Source organism: Sapajus apella, unplaced genomic scaffold, assembly GCF_009761245.1.
Source record: "Sapajus apella isolate SASKATOON/1434 unplaced genomic scaffold, GSC_monkey_1.0 scaffold59, whole genome shotgun sequence".
Taxonomy (NCBI): domain Eukaryota; kingdom Metazoa; phylum Chordata; class Mammalia; order Primates; family Cebidae; genus Sapajus; species Sapajus apella.
The window spans coordinates 8,954,593-8,973,128 of NW_022436999.1; the positions used below are offsets into that span (position 1 = coordinate 8,954,593).

Sequence of the window (18,536 nt, forward strand, 5' to 3'; positions counted from 1 at the left end):
ACCCCTAAAGTAAGTCCTTATGTGGTTTCTGTATCCAGTTTAAACTCCAAGGATTCTGGTTGCCTAACGTTGGCCATAGAAATAATAGATTCTTGGCAAGATGCAGTGGCTCACGCCTGTAATTCCAACACTTGGGAGGCCAAGGCGGGCAGATCATGAGGTCAGGAGTTCGAGACCAGCTTGAATATGCTGAAACCCCATCTCTACTAAAAATACAAAAATTAGTTGGGTGTGGTGGTACGTGCCTGTAGTCCCAGCTACTCAGGAGGCTGAGGCAGGAGAATTGCCTGAACCCAGGACACAAGATTGCAGTGAGCCGAGATCGTGCCAATGCGCTCCAGTCTGGGCGACAGAGCAAGACTCTGTCACACATACACAACAATCAATCAATAAAGAAATAACAGACTCTTGTTTCTGGAATATTACTATGTTTGCCTTTCCTAAGAAGTGGTGGGTACACTAAAGAGGATAGAGAGGCTTTGCTGAACTTACCTATATAAACCATTTTTAGTTCTTGCTTGCTAATCTATGTTTCTATGGATGCTGGCATTGTGTCTGGAATTTGTTTTACTACAACTTGGTAGTGAGGTTGTGTGAAGAATAGCTAAATTTAATCCATTTCAGCCTTGTTCAGTGGCTACTATTATCTATCAAAGAGAGACACACAACTGGACCAAAGACTCACTTGACTTAGGTCTCTTTGCAACTCTTTGTAGGTAAGGGACCAAAATGTCATTCTGTAACGTGGATTTTATTCTGTGGTCAATTTGGAGACACTGAAGGATTTTTCAATGGGGATTGCTGTGACCCTTTGTATTTCAGAAATATCCCTCTGCAGCAATGTGGAGAATGAATGAGAAGGAAATGGCAGGGGAGGCTGGTAAGTGGGTGGGAAGCAGCTGCATGAAACAGGCCTGCACCGAGAGTGGTCTGAAGGAAGCTGGTCTGAGACGGACTGACCAGACAGTAGGGAGTAAGTCGAGAGCACCTAATGAGAAACTGGAGGTAGAGACACGTGTGAAAGCACCTCCTGGGCTCTGGAAAGAACCACCTGCTAGGGGACAGTGCAGCACCTAACTGCAGAATGCAGGCTTCCAGTAAGAAGGATATGGACTCCAAGGTGGCTGTCAGAAGGCTAAAGTAGAGCTAGCTCATGGAGGCAGGAACAGGATGTGACCATCTGAAAAGACCTCTTACAGAGCTGCTGCTGCTCACATTTATGTCCAGTGCTATCCTGTAACCTCCTCCATGGAAATGGAGTCCGGCCAGACTTTCCAGTCCTGACAGTGACTAGTGTGAGGCCGTCACACAAGGTGCAGAAACAGCACAGCACGTGCCGCCCGTAGTGATGGCGATGGCAGAGGTGCTCTGCACAGGCAGCGGCCCTAAGGGCAGTGCTGAAGCAGGATCAACGTGCAAAGACTGAGTGACGCAGCAAGACACAGCTGAACCACGGACAACACCCTCAAGGCCAAATGTGATTCACACAGAGGTTCCAAGGGACAAATGGACTTTTTTTTTCTTTTTTTGGTTTTTTCTTTAATCTTTTTTTTTCTTTTGTCTTTTTAAGTGGACTTTTAAAAACACAATACGCAATAGGTAGAAGGAAATCATTTTCCTCTGAAGAAACATAGAATGAAAAGCTAAAACGAATGAAATTTTTAGAGTAATTTTGTGAACACTGGGCAAAAGGATTAAGCAAATGGAAAACTGGAAAGATTTAAATCAAAATTCCCTTTGAACATTTTTTCCCCAAGAGTACTACTCAAACCTCTTAAGAGCGGCAATACTGTAACTGTGAAAATACATTCTTCTGGTTGTCATAACAAAATGGCACTTTGCAATTTTGTAAAACCAATGGGTCATTATCTAATTGACAAAAGAAAATAAGTCAATAGAGGGGAGACGGAGGAGAGTCTCCATAAACTACAGCCACCCGTCCTTGGGGCAAGAGAGGTGACCAAATCACCCCAGCTTGCGGGTTGGACGGGGCGCTGTCTCCCTACTCACCTGACAGTCCAGGAGCAGCTTCTGCACTGAAATCACACTTTCAGGTTTTTGTAAAGTTTTCAGTCTCTCTTCTTGTGCTTCCATCCAGTTGTTCAAAATTTGTATTTTAGTTTCACTCTCAGTGATACTTTCCAGAAGTTGTTCTAAATGTTGTATCTAAGTGATGAATTTGAAAATTACAAAAAATGTTAAAATGTATGTTTTAAAAGGGAAATGCCATGATACGTTCTTTTTAAAAGAACAATTTTGTTTTTCTCAAATTTCTAATATTTCATGTAATAAGATGCTTTGATAACTTTTGAAATAAAGATTCATAAATCAGGAAACAGAATTAAAGTTCCTCTTTGGAAAAAAATCTCTTATTTAAGGTAAAAGCTAATCTGCTGAGAAAGGTAATTTGTTTCGGAGTTTCAGGTGTATACAACCTAAAATGTTGCTAACAGTCAATATTTTTCATTGAGTCATCTATTGACATATGTAAAGTGTAAGAAACATTTCTTTCTGCTGGGCACAGTGGCTCACACCTGTAATCCCAGCACTTTGGGAGGCTGAGGCAGGTGGATCACGAGGTCGGGAGATCAAGACCATCCTGGCCAACATGGTGAAACCCCGTCTCTACTAAAATACAAATTAGCTGGGCATGGTGCTGCATGCCTGTAGTCTCAGCTACTTAGGAGACTTGAGGCAGGGGAATTGCTTGAACCCAGGAGGCGTAGGTTGCAGTGAGCTGAGATTGTGCCACTGCCCTCCAACCTGGCGACAAAGTAAGACTCCATCTCAAAAAAAAAAAAAAAAAAAAAAAAAAAAAGAGACAAAATGAAAAATTTCTTTCCTCAGACTTTCTTCATTAGAGTTGCTTAAAAATTTCTATCAATATCAATAATAAACAACTTATCAATTTAATGAAATAATTGTTGTCTTTATGTCTGGATTCTTCTCATTCATAATAAAATTTGTATTAGGTCATAATAATATACACAAACTTTAATATTCCTTTTTTAAAATCTTTTTTCTTTTTTTAAGACAGGGTTTCACCATGTTAGTCAGGCTGGTCTTGAACTCCCGACCCTCAGGTGATCCACCCGCCTTGGCCTCCACAGTGCTTGGATTACAGGCGTGAGCCACCACACCCGGCCTAATATTCCTTTTTACAATATATCATAAGTACTGTATCATGACACAATTTTAAAAGGCTGCCTGGCCACACGCAGTGGCTCATGCCTGTAATTCTAGCACTTTGGGAGGCCGAGGTGGGTGGATCACTTCAGGTTAGGAGTTCGAGACCATCCTGACCAATATGGTGAAACCCATCTCTACTAAAAATACAAAAATTAGGCCGGGCGCGGTGGCTCACGCCTGTAATCCCAGCACTTTGGGAGGCCAAGGTGGGTGAATCACGAGGTCAAGAGATCGAGACCATCCTGGTCAACATGGTGAAACCCCGTCTCTACTAAAACTACAAAACATTAGCTGGGCATGGTGGCGCGTGCCTGTAATCCCAGCTTCTCAGGAGGCTGAGGCAGGAGAATTGCCTGAACCCAGGAGGCGGAGGTTGCGGTGAGCCAAGATCGCGCCACTGCACTCCAGTCTGGGTAACAAGAGCGAAACTCCATCTCAAAAAAAAAAAAAAAAAAAAAAAAATACAAAAATACAAAAATTAGCTGGGTTTGGTGGCAGGCACCTGTAATACCAGTTACTGTACTTGGGAGGCTAAGGCAGGAGAATTGCTTGAACCCAGGAGGCAGAAGTTGCAGTGAGCTGAGATTGTGCCACTGCACTCCAGCCTGGGTGACAGAGCGAGTCTCTGCCTCAAAAAATGAAGAAAAAAAAAAAAAAATACTGCCCCAATGTTTCATCAAATGAATACAGTATAATTTGATTAATTATTCCCCTAGAGTGGGAATTAAGGCATGGAGCATTTTCACCAGTATAAATGATGTTGAGTTGAGCATTCTGCGCATATCTTTTTCTTTTTTGAAGGTCTATCTACTTAAATGTATAAGAGATGACTTGCTTAAGTAATAAGATTATTATTACAGTTTTTTAATTTTTCCAAATGCTTTCTAAGAGAGTACTTAAACCATTATCAGCAATGTAGAAACATGACAGCTTTGGGTTTGTGCCCTTATCTAATTCTTTTTAAATTTAATAAGTGCATTGTGTTACATAGTGTTTATTTTGAGTATCTGAAAATGACATCTTTCCATGTTTATTTTCTAACTATAATTTCCTCTTTTGTGAATTGTATGTTCATGTTCTTCATCCATTCATGTACTTGTACCTTAACTGTATAAATCCATTTGCATGCATTCTCTACACAGTAAACACACCTATTATCATTATGATTATATGTAAAGTGTCTTTTCAGGAATAAGTTTTCTGAATCTTTTCAAGAGTCAATGGAGTAAAAAAAAATCTACCAAAAAGTCGCATGCATTTTTCTTTCTTTTTATAATCTTTTCAAAGCTGAAAAAGCTTTGCCCCTTTCAAACATCTGCTTTCATAGAAAATGTATAATCTCTAATAATTTAGGAGCCTGACATAATACTTGACATGTTTCTAAATAAAATTCCTCTTCTTCACTTGCCTAACTCAATTTCCCACTAAGAAATCTCAAATATAATAACTATTTTCATATACTCTTATAGGTACCAATGGAGAATGATAAAACATAGGATTTTTAAAAGGGACTTAGTTGAGATGATTATTAGGCTTAGTAATCAGTTAGTCAACTAATTAAATGTCTTTTGATTTTTCAGAGAGTGTATTTTACAAAGGCCAATCCATACATCCAGCTGTGACCCAGGAACACACCTTTCTATTCAGCATTCCATGTACACGGTGCCACTGGCGGTTCATCTCCCCCAGGTGCTCTGCAAACTCCGTTCTTTCATAGCGCTTGCTTTCCACATCACAGGTGCTTAGCTGAAGTAATGACTGGTTAACAAAGTCAACTATCCACTGTTTATAGTCCATTTCCATTCTAAACTCCTAAAACAAACAAGCAAAGTTAAACACCCAAAGCAGTCATGGACATTGGTCAGATGAATTCGAGTTCCCTTTATGTACTCGAGGGGGCGCCAAGCTTCCATTCATTAATCAAGGGGCACCTGTCAGGAGTTCCGTTCTACCCTCCCCAACCTCCACCAGGAGTTGGTTTTATTTGAGTAGAGGTTCTTTTGGGGAATTACTTTCAAATAGGTTGAAAAGTCACAGGGGCATTGTGTATGACAGTTCCTGTCAACTGAACTCAAATGAGGACCCAAGATATGACAAAGGCTTCCTGGGAGAGGCGGCCTGTGAGCTGTGCTGGAATTCTGGGGGCTCATGGAAACAACCAGACAGGAAATAGGAAGTAAAGCCTCTCCTAGAAAACCCAGTAACCTTTAAGGAACTCTGTCATTTAGGCAGCTTCCCTGTTCCTTCTGGGATAGTTAAGGCCTCTCGGGGCAGTTTGGGTGGCTTTAAGTTGTACAGCAATTCTAAACTCACTGAGGGCCAACAGCATTTCTGCCAAACCTCTCACTCACTGATTTTATCTTTACAAGTTCTAGCACCTCCTTTGGAGACATCCAGGGGTGACAATCATGTGGTATGTGCTAGGTTGCTACAGCCTGTGAGAATATACACTTGTAGACTTTTCAAAGATTGTACTACACACTGAAGTTAGGATGTGATGGTACATAAAAACAAAATCCTCCGCTCATATGTTTGGTGATTAAGGCATTCATCTTCTGCCTACCAGAAGCCAGCTCCATCAGCCTGCATGGTCTTAAAACAATGACCACGCTTGTCACTCGTCTTTGTATTCCCAGTGCCCAGCATACTGCTGAGCACACAATATATGTTTGCGTGTGGCTCATGAAATGTTAATTAAATCTACTTGAAATTAAATAGCGTGGAGAAGGCCACATTTATATCTATTTGTAGAAGAATCTCAACTTTTTCTTACCCATTCCCTTACTCAAAGAACATGTAAACTCCTGCTGGAGGAAGGCAGGTATTGGGATAGGCGTGCTACATTATAGGGAGGTGAAGGACAGTCCCTCGTCTCAAGACGCTCAGTCAAGGCGGGGAGACAGGCAGGTAAACCAATAATTATAATAATACACTATAGGATCTACTAATAGCACCATGGAGACATCTAAACCAGGAAAGTCACCTAATTGGGCTAGGAGAGTCAGGGGCAGATTTCCAAATGAGGACAACTCGAGCTGACTTTGGAAGAATGACTAAGAGGATGTATACAGATAAAAGTGGGCACTGGCATTCCAGGGGCAGGGTGCAGCATGTACACAGCATGACGACCGAGAGCACCAAAAACTGTTAAGGAACCGAAATTACTCTGTCGGGCAGGGTCCACGGTTTATGGGGGCGGCAGGGTGTGGATGAAAAGATGAGACTAGAGTCTGCTAAAACCTTGCTTGGGTTGTCCTGTGGTGATGGGGGCTAGCAAAATAATTTTAAGTGGAATAAAAGCAAGTCTACTAACATCTCTTTAGAATCATCCACCACCCCAGTTTCCTACCCCTAGAATTAGTTTTTCGAAATTATATCCTATGTGTCCCTTTATCCAGCATTACCCCTCTAACTGATTAGCCTTCTTGTTTCAATGAAAAGACTTCTGCTCCTTTTGCATAATTACCTTGTGCTTCTGAAGAAGATGTTTAACTTGAGATGCAGAACTTGGTGAATGCATGGAGTCTTCATCTGAAGTTTGATGCTCCACATTGTTCATCCAGCTAATCATTTCTGTGATTGCTTTACGAGATGGCAATTTCTCCATTTGAAGCTGTAAGAACAAAATGATTTCCATTTAATTGCCTGCAGTTAACAAAATGAATCAGGGCATCATTAAAGATGATATCTGGTTTGATAAAAGGTCTTTCAATATAATTATGCAGGTTACTCAAAAAAACAAACCCAGCATTCAAACTTAGAATAAGTGACCCCAAAACAATGACAATGACCTTCACATAAACTAACATAGTGGCAAAGATAAACTGAGAAATAAAGTAATTAAGCCTGATTTCTCTCTTAAGAAAGACCCCATTGGAGGAGAGTCCGGTAATTAGGACCTATATTCAGTGGTGCCAGAGAAAAATGGGTAGTGTCAATGAAAATTATTGAGTCAGAGAAATAATTTTAAAAGAGTTGGGAGCTAACAAATGAATGCTAATTCAAATGCTGAGTCTCTAAAAGCTTACCTGGTGAAGTTTTTCCTGAATATCTGGAAGTTGAGTTATGAGCATTGTCCATTTCTGTTCAAACTGTGCTAAAGAAGCTCTCAGCGTAGCTGTATCAGTTTCTTTCAGGTGAAGAAGCTGGTTCCCGGTACTTATAACGGCAGTCTTCAAGGAGGACTTTTCATCAACTTCTTTTGAAAACTCCTAAAGGAGAGAGTTTTAAAATTTAGAAACTTTTAAAATTTAAATACAGCAGAAAGTAAGAGTCAGAATAACTGGCTAGAGTTGGAAAATTAAACATAGTAAATACAGCTAGTGCTCGACTTATGACCACGATTGGTTCCGACAGACCGGTTGTAACATGATTTGGTAGTAAGTTGAGTAGGCTATATGCACAGTACTGTGAATGATGTTACAAAAATCTTTAAGTCATATTTTATCATAATTTTCTTTCATTATTGTTATATATCATAATTTTCTTTGTTCATTTTATGCCATTTGTATCAACTCTATACCATTTTGTTTCTTATTTTTACATTCATCAGGTTTAAGAAAACACTGCATTACCAGTACAACTGGTTTAATATTTGCAAAACATACAAAATTACAAAATACAGGTGCATACAAAAATACAAAATACAGGTGTAAAAAATACCATAGGAAACATTTTCCCAGTTGCAAAACGTATCAAAATATATAAACATGTACGAAACATTTTACTGGCCGCTGGTGCTTGGCTGCGGATCGTTGATGTCGTCATCTGAGGCAGCAGTTGAGGTTACCGGAGTTGGTTTTTTCATAAACATGGTGAGCTTTGTCTGAATTGTATGTTTCTTTTTTTCTTCATAAATTTCACGATACGGATGAAACACATCGTGTGCCATCCATTCAATCCTTGCAAATCGTTCGATGTTTGGGTCCATTGCTTCGAAATGTATAAGAAGTTTATTCAGTGAAGATAAACTGTCTGATAATCCCTTAGTGGTGAACTTTCTTTCTGGCTCCTCCTCTTCTTCCTCTGCTTCTCTTCTTTCTTTTTCCGCCACTCTTTCTTCTTCCAGTTCGATTAGCTCTTCATTTGTAAGTTCTCCGGATTCTTTGTCTAGCAACTCTTCGACATCTTCCATTTCATACTCCAAAGAAAGGTCTTTAGCGAGTTTTACTATTTTTTCCCCGAATCGTTTCAAGTTCATGTTCACTGTCAAATCCGTCAAAATCATTAACATAGCGCTTAACACAATTTTTCCAGATGCCATTCACGCACTTTTTCGTCACAGTCTCCCAGGCGGTAGCGATATTCTTGATACACATCAAAATGTTGTAGTGTTTCCAAAAATCTACAGCGGAGCAGTCGTGGCTAGCGATTGTGGTCATAAAGTCGAATGGTCGTAAGTTGCATAGGTCGTAAGTCGATCAATACCTGTATTTGAATGTGTACACATACAGACACACACACACACACACACACGCTCTTTTTCCTATTGTCAGTTATCAGATACACAGAGGGGAACAAAAGAGATGGAATGGATACCCTTCAAAAAGCTTATAACACAGTGGGTTAGTATTTTTAAAAATAGACAAGTCATTATTTAAATGGTAAGTTTTACAATAAACTATGGAACCCAACACCAAGTGCATATTAAATAAATTACTTGCAACAAGTTTATAATTAAAATATTTAAAACCTTCCTATGTACAGATTCTTTCAAGTATGTTGAAAAACATTTATATTTTAATACCAAAGTGAGTAACCATAGCTACAAAGTATGAAAAATGGAAAAAACTGAGAAAAGTCTAATGGAAAAGTCTACGTTTCATAAGTGCATTGACAAATAATCATTTTGTAATTATATTACAAGAGTAATACCTTTTTATTTCCCTCGAAGTTTGGGGGATATTTTTGAATTTTTTCCCCAAAAAACATCTCAAAACAATGGAACAAAAACTTTTTAGAAATATCAATTTTGTTTACAATAATTTAAAACTATGCATTTATTGTTAACATTTATAAGTCAATAACCTTATAAAATTGTTTGTGGGTCTTGATTGGGGGTATTTTCTGTATTTGTAAAACATGACCCATGTCAGTAAGTGTTAAATTTATATATATTTTATAGGGTCAATTAAAAATACATTTTTGGTCAATTAAAAATACATTTTATCATTATAAATGAACAGTATAAACAAATAGTTCTAAGTTTGAAGACCATAGCTGCTATTCGCCCAAGTCTTATCCACAAATGAATACGAAGACCATCACATTAACCCTGATGCTTTTTCCTTGATATCTATTTCTGACCAGTAATTAACTGAACATGTGCTATTACAACTTACAAAAAAATTGTTGATGTTGCTTCTGATTGTATCCAAGTCCTGAGACACATTGAGGGACTGTTCTTTCCAGTAATTCAGAGTATGCTGGGAAGATTCCAACCACTTGGTTAACTGATCCGAATCTCTGTTATAACTAACAGAGGAAAGATGAGAGAGAAGGCAGATGAGAAACATACTCTGATAATGATATGCATCACCAGCAAATTTTCTTCTTTTGTGTTTTCCTATGTTGATCAGTCCTAACAATCAGAATATCATGATAATTATAAGGATTATATCATGTTTTATGCCATGCCCCAAAACTGATGCCCCTGACGTTTTCTAGGACTCTCTTCATTATAGCTCAGCAAGATCAATGAAGACTTTAGGCCAGGTGCAGTGGCTCACGCCTATAATCCCAGCACCTTGGGAGGCCGAGGCGGGTGGATCACGAGGTCAAGAGATCGAGACCAGCCTGGCTAACATGGTGAAACCCTGTCTCTACCAAAAAATACAAAAAAATAGCCAGGCATGGAGGCACACGTCTGTAATCCCAGCTACTCAGGAAGCTGAGGCAGGAGAATCACTTGAACCCGGGAGGCAGAGGTTGCAGTAAGCTGAGGTCACTCCACTGCACTCCAGTCTGGGCAACAGAGTGGGACTCTGTCTCAAAAAAACACAACACAACAATACAAGACAAAAGAGCAATGCGGATCTTAAAGCCTAAGGCATTCTTTTTTATTTTTTATTACAGCTATACAAAATTACACCCAATGAAGGGGCAGAGATTATTTTTATTCATCAATTGTCTTCTATAAATTCGTTTATAGTAAAAATATAGGCCAGGCACAGTGGCTCACTCCTATAATCCCAGCATTTTGGGAGGTCAAGGTGGAAAGATACCTTGAGCCCAGGAATTTAAGACCAGCCTGGGCAACATGACAAAACCCCATCTCTATAAACAACACAAAAATTAGCTGGGCGTCGTGGCATCTGCTTGTGGTCCCAGCTACTTGGGAGGCTGAGGTGGCAAGATTGCTCGAGCCCAGGAGGTTAAGGCTGCAATGAGTCGTGATGTCACTGCACTCCAGCCTGGGCGACAGAGTGAGACCTTGTCTCAAAAAATAAATAAAATTATACATATATATATAATTTTTATAAAATAAAATTTTACATACATATACACATACACACCACCCCCCTCACACACACCCAGCATTGTATAAGCTGCATCACAACAAACTGCTGTTGGCTGAACACCAGCATATTTGCCCAAGGTAGCAAAAATATCCAAACAAAATTCTGCCCTTCTTGTAACTTTTAAACTGCCTTAGGTTAAAGAGGCAGGGATGAGAAAAAGGTTTAAATGTTCTATGTTCTCCTCCTTCCTCACATGGTTCAAGATTACATAAACTAAGCACAAGAAATTCTCTGAAGAACTCAAAAGCCTATTTCAAACTATTCTGTTAACTAAAATCATTTAATTTTTTTAATTTTAAAACTTTTAGAAGAGGGTAAGAAAGAGCATTATCGTGGTATAAAGGTAACCTACGTATATTTTATAACATAATTCCTAGCTTCTCTAGAAATGTGTTAACTGGCTGGGTGCAGCGGCTCACACCTGTAATCTCACCATCTTGGGAAGCTGAGGCAGGAGGACTGCCTGAGGCCAGGAGCTTGAGACCACTCTGGGCAACAAAGTGAGACTCTGTCTCTACAAAACATTTTACAAAATTAGCTGGCCATGGTGGTCTATGCCTGTAGTTCCAGCAACTTGGGAGGCAGAGGCAGGAGGATCACTTGAGCTCAGGAGTTCAAGGTTGCAGTGGGCTATGACTGTGCTATTGCACTCCAGCCTTGGGGACAGAGCAAGACTCTGCCTCCATACAACAACAACAAAACAAACAAAACAATCCTAGCACACTGATTACATTTTATGCTGTGCCTAGCAAACTATCAGAGATTCTACATTGCGTTTAGCCCAGAAGAGGGACCCAAATGCCCAAGAAAAAACAGCATAAGGTGGGTTGCAGGTAAAATTTAGCTGACGCCAGAATCCCTGAGGTCTTTCTCCACAGCGCAATGTGAAGCCAATCCACCCCCAAAAGGCAGACCTGAGCAGGTGCTTGACAAGTGTTTGCAGCCTGTGGAGCTCATGGTCAATTTTCTTGTTCAGGGACAACCACTGCTCTTCCAGTTTTGCGATCTGGCCCTCTAATTCAGGACAGCTCACAGATGCCACCAATTGTTTGCCTTCGTGCAGAGTTTGGTAAAGCCGAGCGTGTTTTCCACCAATGTTTCTCTTTATTTGCTAATAAAAAGTAAAGTCACAAAATGAATTATTTAAAAAATAAAGTCTACTAAGCTATTCACAAATACATCGTTTAAAACTGACATTTGTGTCTACTGATGAAACATGAACACTTCCCCACCTTCAAGACTATAGTCTGACTGGATGCATGATTAGTGGCGAATGGGTCACCTTCATGATGAGTATCCCATCCTGCATTTCTAGAGCATAGATTCAACTCTGTAGCCCTATTGGTTGGAGGCGGTGGCTTACGCCTGTAAGCCCAGTACTTTGCAGGGCTGAGGCAGGCAGATCACTTGAGATCAGCAATGTGATACCAGCCTGACCAACATGGTGAAACCCCATCTCTACTAAAAATACAAAAAATTAGCTAGGTGTGGTGGCACATGCCCATAATCTAGCTACTTAGGAGGCTGAGGCAGGACCTGGTGGCACATGCCTGTAATCCTAGTCAGGAGGCTGAAGCAGAATTGCTTGAACCCAGGAGGCAGAGGCTGCCGTGAGGTGAGATTGCACCACTACACTCCAGCCTGAGTGACAGAGTGAGACTCTGTCTTAAAACAAACAAGCAAACAAACCAAATCAACTCTACAGATTTATTGCATACAAACAAAAACAAATCAAAGAAGCTGGCAGTCTACAGGCCATGCTGAGTTCACAGGCAGGTTTTGTGTAACCTCAAGATCAATTTGAAAAATCAGGAAATCTTACCTAATAATCGGGATTGCCAGTGTCTCTGGGAAAACTGGAAGACCTGGCAATTGTTGGTCTGCATCTCATGTGGCAAAGGGTGGCCGGAACAGAGCAGCAGCTGACTGCGCTAAGAGAGCTTACTCCCTTCTTCTTTTCCCTCAGCTCAGTCCCACCATCCCTGATTGCAGACTCAGCAGATGTTCCTTATTTCTGTTCTCCTGCCTGCCCCCCACCCAAGCACTTTAGATGGTGACTTAAGGTAGGAAGAGGATAAATAAAACAGTATTTCTTTATCATCCACGAGATGCAAATAGTAGGCAGAAAAATTTATTTTCAGGGTCTTCTACTGAATATAAAGATTCAGTAGAGAGAAAGGAAGAAAACTTTAGAGAAATAAATTAAAACAGCACATCATTAATCCAACTTCAAGGAAAGAAAAACTAAATTCTTTGAAGAGAAGTCTGTCTAAAGGTAATTATCTAACACAGCTGGATTCAGCTAATGCCATTTATCCTGACACTTGTTTAATCTTAACAAATAATTATCAAAACAGGTTTGCTATTTTTTAACTAGGCCTTTTAAAAAAATTACCAAAGTCCATTCCACGTAGTTCAGGGTAAAAAAGAAAAAGTAATCAAAAAGGCTGGGCATGGTGGCTCATGCCTGTAAGTCCAGGACTTTGGGAGGCTGAGGCGGGTGGATCATGAGGTCTGGAGATCAAGACCAGCGTGGCCCACATGGTGAAAACCAGACTGAGACCAGCCTGGCCAATATGGTAAAACCCAGTCTCTACTAAAAATACAAAAAAATTAGCTGGGTGTGGTGGCATGTGCCTGTAGTCTCAGCTACTCTGGACGCTGAGACAGGACAACTGTTTGAACCAGGAGGCAGAAGTTGCAGTGAGCTGAGATCCCACCACTGCACTCCAGCTTGGGTGACAGAGCGAAACCCTGTCTCTAAATAAATAAATAAATAAATAACCCAAAAATTCTACTTCCATGGCCCTTTCCACCACTCCCATTTGTAATTCACTCCCACTGTCTGAGCCTGTGTGGGCTAGAATAAAAATGAAACACCCAATATCTGTATTAAAAGAAAAAAAAAAGTCAGTCTAGTTTTCTAAGTGAAGTGCCAGATTCTTTTATCTTTAAAACATCTCTGAAAAGTCTTAATTCACTTTTTTTTTTTTTTTTTTTTTTTGAGATGAATTTTCGCTCTGTCACTCAGGCTGGAGTGCAGCAGCGCGATCTCGGCTCACTGCAGCCACCGCCTCCAGGGTTCCAGTGACTCTCCTGCCTCAGCCTCTCGAGTAGGTGGGATTACAGGGATGTACCACCATGTCCGGCTAATGTTTGTATTTTTAGTAGAGATGGGGTTTTACCATACTGGCCAGGCTGGTCTCAAGCTCCTGACCTCAAGTTATCTGCCAGCCTCGGCCTCCTAAAGTCCTAGGCTTATAGGCATGAGCCACCACGCCCGGCCTAATTCACCCATCTTATGCATAGGAGACAGTCTGTGCATGGGTCACTAGGCTGAGCCAGCATTTGAACACACATTTGTTCGACTTAAAAGCCACACAACCCCTAGGTTCCAAGCCCCACAGACATCTGCTGATCAAGATGACGACATCTGTCAGAGTCACACAACCCTTTCCTTGACTCTGAACTCAGAATGGCCTATAAAGTCTATATGGGAGATGGGCTTTACAAGATATGTCTTCCTTTAGTCTGGCAAATTTATTTAAAAGTCTTAGAACAATTCTTTTTCTTTTTAAAATTTCAAACGTAATAGAATCACACATTTTAACAGATATGGTCACTTCTGGAGGAAATAATCACACTCATATTAGGTTGGCTAATATTAGACTGTTGCTTAAAATAATAAGCCTTAAAATACTGTTTTCAACCGCATTCTTTCAGCTGTTTAAATGATACTTTCTGTATCCCTAGACTAACGAAGAGCAAAACAGTACTCCCCTCACCCCCACTACCGCCCACCCCAGAGGACCCAGATTTACCCTAAGGCTCAATATAATTAATAAGGTGGCAATGAGACCAGCTGTAGCTTTCCAGGCGTCTGGAGAGTGTACAGTGTCCCAGCCTCTGGAAAATGTTTTTTATAGGGGCTAAAACACCTCCACGGAAGAGAGGGCTATGCAAGTATTTCCTGCTTTCATTTTCCACCTAGTTCATTCAAGCGAGAAATGTGCTTCTGAAGTTTTAAAGTTGATATGTGATAACTGCCTCTAGCCGCGCAACTCAGATTCTGACCGCGTATATTCTAAAGTTAAAATTAAGCACTTTACCCTCCTGGTGGGAAGCCTTAAAACTTGTTTTTATCTTGTTGTACGTGTTCTCAATGCCACTTGAAACCCATTTTTAAGGTTTTATTTTTTCGTTGGCACCAAAATTACAGACATGGAGACAGATGATAATACTATTAAAAGTTACACACACAAAGTTGAAAAGTTTGAGGTGTTTTTATAATGCTGGTGGCACATAAGATTACTGTCTGTCTCATGGGTTACGTCCAGTCAGGACTTCACTGTAGGAATAAAACTAGGCCGGGCACAGTGGTTCATGCCAGTAATCCAGCACTTTGGGAGGCCGAGGGGGTTGGATCACCTAAGGTCGGGAGTTGAAAACCAGCCTGACCAACATGGAGAAACCCAGTCTCTACTAAAAATACAAAATTAGCCGGGCATGGTGGTGCATACCAGTAATCCCAGCTCCTCGGGAGCCTGAGGCAGGACAATCACTTGAACCTGGGAGGCAGAGGTTGCAGTAAGCCGAGATCACCCCACTGCACTCCAGCCTCGGCAACAAGAGTGAAACTCTGTCTCAAAACAAAAACAAAAACAAAAACAAAAAAACAAAAACAAACAAAAAAAAAAGCAAAGGAATAAAACTAAACACACGTTTAGAGGCTGAAGGCTGACAAAGTTCTTTCCATTCTTCAGCTCATTTCCACATGAGTAGCTCAATGGCATTCACTTCCAGAGACAGGTAGAATTGGCTCAATTATCTACATTCCACAGACAAAGAAACTGATGCTTAGGGACAGTAAGGTCACAGAAGTGATAACTGATGGAGCCACGACTCAAACAAGGTCCTCTCCCCAAAGCCAGACATACGGTATACTGAGCAGTTCACGTTGAAGGCTGCAGTCTCCCTGAATGTATTCAACAGTGAGTTGTATGATGAATGTTTTGTTTGAATTCAAACCTTCAAAATCAAACCATTTCGTCAAAACAAATGTAAAACACAAAATGCTATGTGCATGCCTTTGATAACTTAAATGGAAGAAAAATACCTGGTAAAATGAAATCCTTTCCACTAATCTTTCCTCAGTTTCTTCCACCAAACTCACAGAGGGCAATGTAGACAGAAGAATCTCCAGGTCCTTTTCAAGAGATGCATAGTTTTCATCAAATTCTTCCCATTTCTAGAGAATCAAAGACATAAAATCAGTGGGAGCCATTTACTAGACTGGTTCCAGATAACAACACAATTAATCACAAAACAAAAATGAACACCAAGACCACACAAAATTAAAGCTCAGATTCCAGGGGTGTGTCCGAGAGATGTAACCCACTCTGGTATGAGCTCAGCATCTAATGGAAAATAATTCCATTGCCTTTGAGGACAAGGTTTAAAAAGAATCCCAGTTGGCATCAGTGTTTTATGCTTGCCCTGTCAAACTGGGTAACATGACTAAAGGAGTGACACAATGAAGTTAAAGTGATACTCCTAGCAAATCTGTAGAGACCTCAGAGCCACAAGAGAGGCTTTCTCTTATTAAGGAAGCCAAAGAGCTAACTTTTAGACCCTCATTCAACAGGAGCTCTTATTAGGCTCCTCTTGCTCTCCAAGCCCAGGCCCAAGTTCACCAAACTCCTGTGCCACCTGAAGCACAGGTCTGCCCAAGGCCTCTTTGAGGAGTATAGGCTTACACTTTATCCGGGGAGGACAACTGCCTCAGCCCTAGGCTGGTCTTCTTCCAGCTTGCCCCATTTCCATGGACACCCACCTCTGTCTAGGATCCCAACACACCACAAAGCCGAGTTACTGACTCCAAACATCATCTGTTAGAAAAATAGCCACCTCACTAATTTCCATATCTATTCATACAGTGGCTCATTTGGCTTTTATAGAACACTCACGGGGTCCACAGAGTCTTTAAAAAAATACCACGAAATATTAAAAATATCAACTTGACAAACTAGAAAATAAATTTTGTTAGCATAAAATAATACCATAGTACATTATCAAGCTGAACATTTGCTTCCTTTTTTCTTTATTCCCTGTTTTTCTTTACCAACTTTGGCTGTGAAAGGTGTGAGCGGAATGGCTTAAAACAGAGAAGGAGCTTTATACATGCTTCATTTTTTTCTTTGAATTTAGACAAAATGTCATGAATCCATTTTAGGACATCTGGGCCTGTTCTCTTGAAGAAGTACAGTTTCTAAATCAGTTCACCCAAATGATCTCATTCAAGATCTCAAAGTGCTTATCGTTTTGCTTACTCATACACGAACCTAAGTGGCAAAGAGACGCAGTAACATCCCAAATCTACGTAAGGGAAATACCAGCCAGCCTTTGCTCAGGGAGTGGCCTCGGAACCTGAGCAGGGGTCCACCTTCCTCATTGTCAGGCTTCCATTTAAGTATAGCTTAATGATAACCAGATACTTCTCAACACCTGTTCTGGTGATACAAAATCAGAAATTCCCACCTTCAGTACAATGTTTACAAAATCCAAATACCTGCAACAAACTCTGCAGCTTCATACCACATTGGCGTGACTTTTCTTCTAGTATTTTAACTTCTGTTACTTGTTCTGCCCAAAATGTCTCTCTCTTTTGCAATAAAGAAGGAAGTATTTTGGCAGAGTATGCTTGGATCAACAACATGTCAGCAACAAGCTTCTGGAAAAAAACCTATGAGATGAAAAGTGTTTTTATTTTCAAATTGTGAAAATCTTAAAAACCAAGTTACTCCAACTTTATATCGTTATTTTTGTTTTAAATCCAAAATCCCAGGACATTTGTGTAGAGTCAAATACACGAGAAAACAAAATTTACCAGCCTGGTCAACATGGCAAAACCCCATCTTTACCAAAAATACAAAAATTAGCCGGGCGTGGTGGTGGACAGCAGTAATCCCAGTCACTTGGGAGACTGAGACAGGAGAATCATTTGAACCTGGGAGGTGGAGGTTGCAGTGAGCTGAGATCTTGCCACTGCACCACTCCAGCCTGGGCGAGGCAGCAAGACTCCGCCTCAAAAAAAACCAAACTCTTAGTCTTTGAACATTAGTGGAACTTTAACAAATTATAAAGAAGTATTATCCTTAAGTATTATTTTCCCCAAAATAATCCATTTTAAATGCAAACATTTTTGTTAGTCAATTTCAATTTCCAGATAGATCTTTCTAAATCAGTTGTTTTGAATTCTTTAAATGTTACAAAAAGATAGATGCCAGCTAGGTATGGTGGCACACGTCTGTACGCCCAGCTACTCAGGAGGCTCAGGTGAGACGATCGCTTGAGACCAGGATTTCAAGGCTACAGTGAGCTATGATTACACCACTGCACTACAGCCTGGAAACCAGAGAAACCCTGTCTCTTAAAAACAAACAAACAAAAAACAGATGCCAATGTGGTTGATGAATTTCAAGACAAGTTGGATGAACAGATGTGCAAATTCAAGCAGCCCACATAGTTGAAAGACAGGGCTCCTTAACCCTGGCTTTAACTTCTACTCAAGAAAATGACTAAATAAAGGGAATTTGCTAATGGGGGTGTATAGGAATCCCGGCCATTTGTCCTTCACGTCCTGTATCTGTATTTGTACTTCAAGAACCTTTCAAGAGGAAGGCTTTATTTCACATGGTTCTTCTCCATGTACTGCCTCCTCCAGTTGCCTGGAGAGACCCCGCAATATTATGTGAATCCCTTCTCCTCAGCCTCGAAAAGGACATATACATAGAGATGTTTATAAAAGCATCTAGCAAGGGGCCTGGC

The 18,536-nt window shown here is 40.5% G+C and overlaps 1 protein-coding gene across 4 annotated transcripts in view; it reads right to left on the minus strand.

Moving 5' to 3' along the window:
- SYNE2 (spectrin repeat containing nuclear envelope protein 2) overlaps positions 1 to 18,536 on the minus strand; it is a 209,354-nt gene that overhangs the window by 83,049 nt on the left and 107,769 nt on the right. For all 4 annotated transcript variants that reach the window (XM_032246097.1, XM_032246096.1, XM_032246095.1 and 1 more), the window contains exons 44-51: positions 17,278 to 17,451; positions 15,826 to 15,957; positions 11,624 to 11,820; positions 9,531 to 9,663; positions 7,218 to 7,400; positions 6,656 to 6,802; positions 4,825 to 5,001; positions 2,011 to 2,166 (exon numbers count right to left, since the gene is read on the minus strand). In XM_032246097.1, the coding sequence (XP_032101988.1) occupies positions 2,011 to 2,166; positions 4,825 to 5,001; positions 6,656 to 6,802; positions 7,218 to 7,400; positions 9,531 to 9,663; positions 11,624 to 11,820; positions 15,826 to 15,957; positions 17,278 to 17,451 (1,299 nt within the window). The remainder of the gene's footprint in view (positions 1 to 2,010; positions 2,167 to 4,824; positions 5,002 to 6,655; positions 6,803 to 7,217; positions 7,401 to 9,530; positions 9,664 to 11,623; positions 11,821 to 15,825; positions 15,958 to 17,277; positions 17,452 to 18,536) is intronic.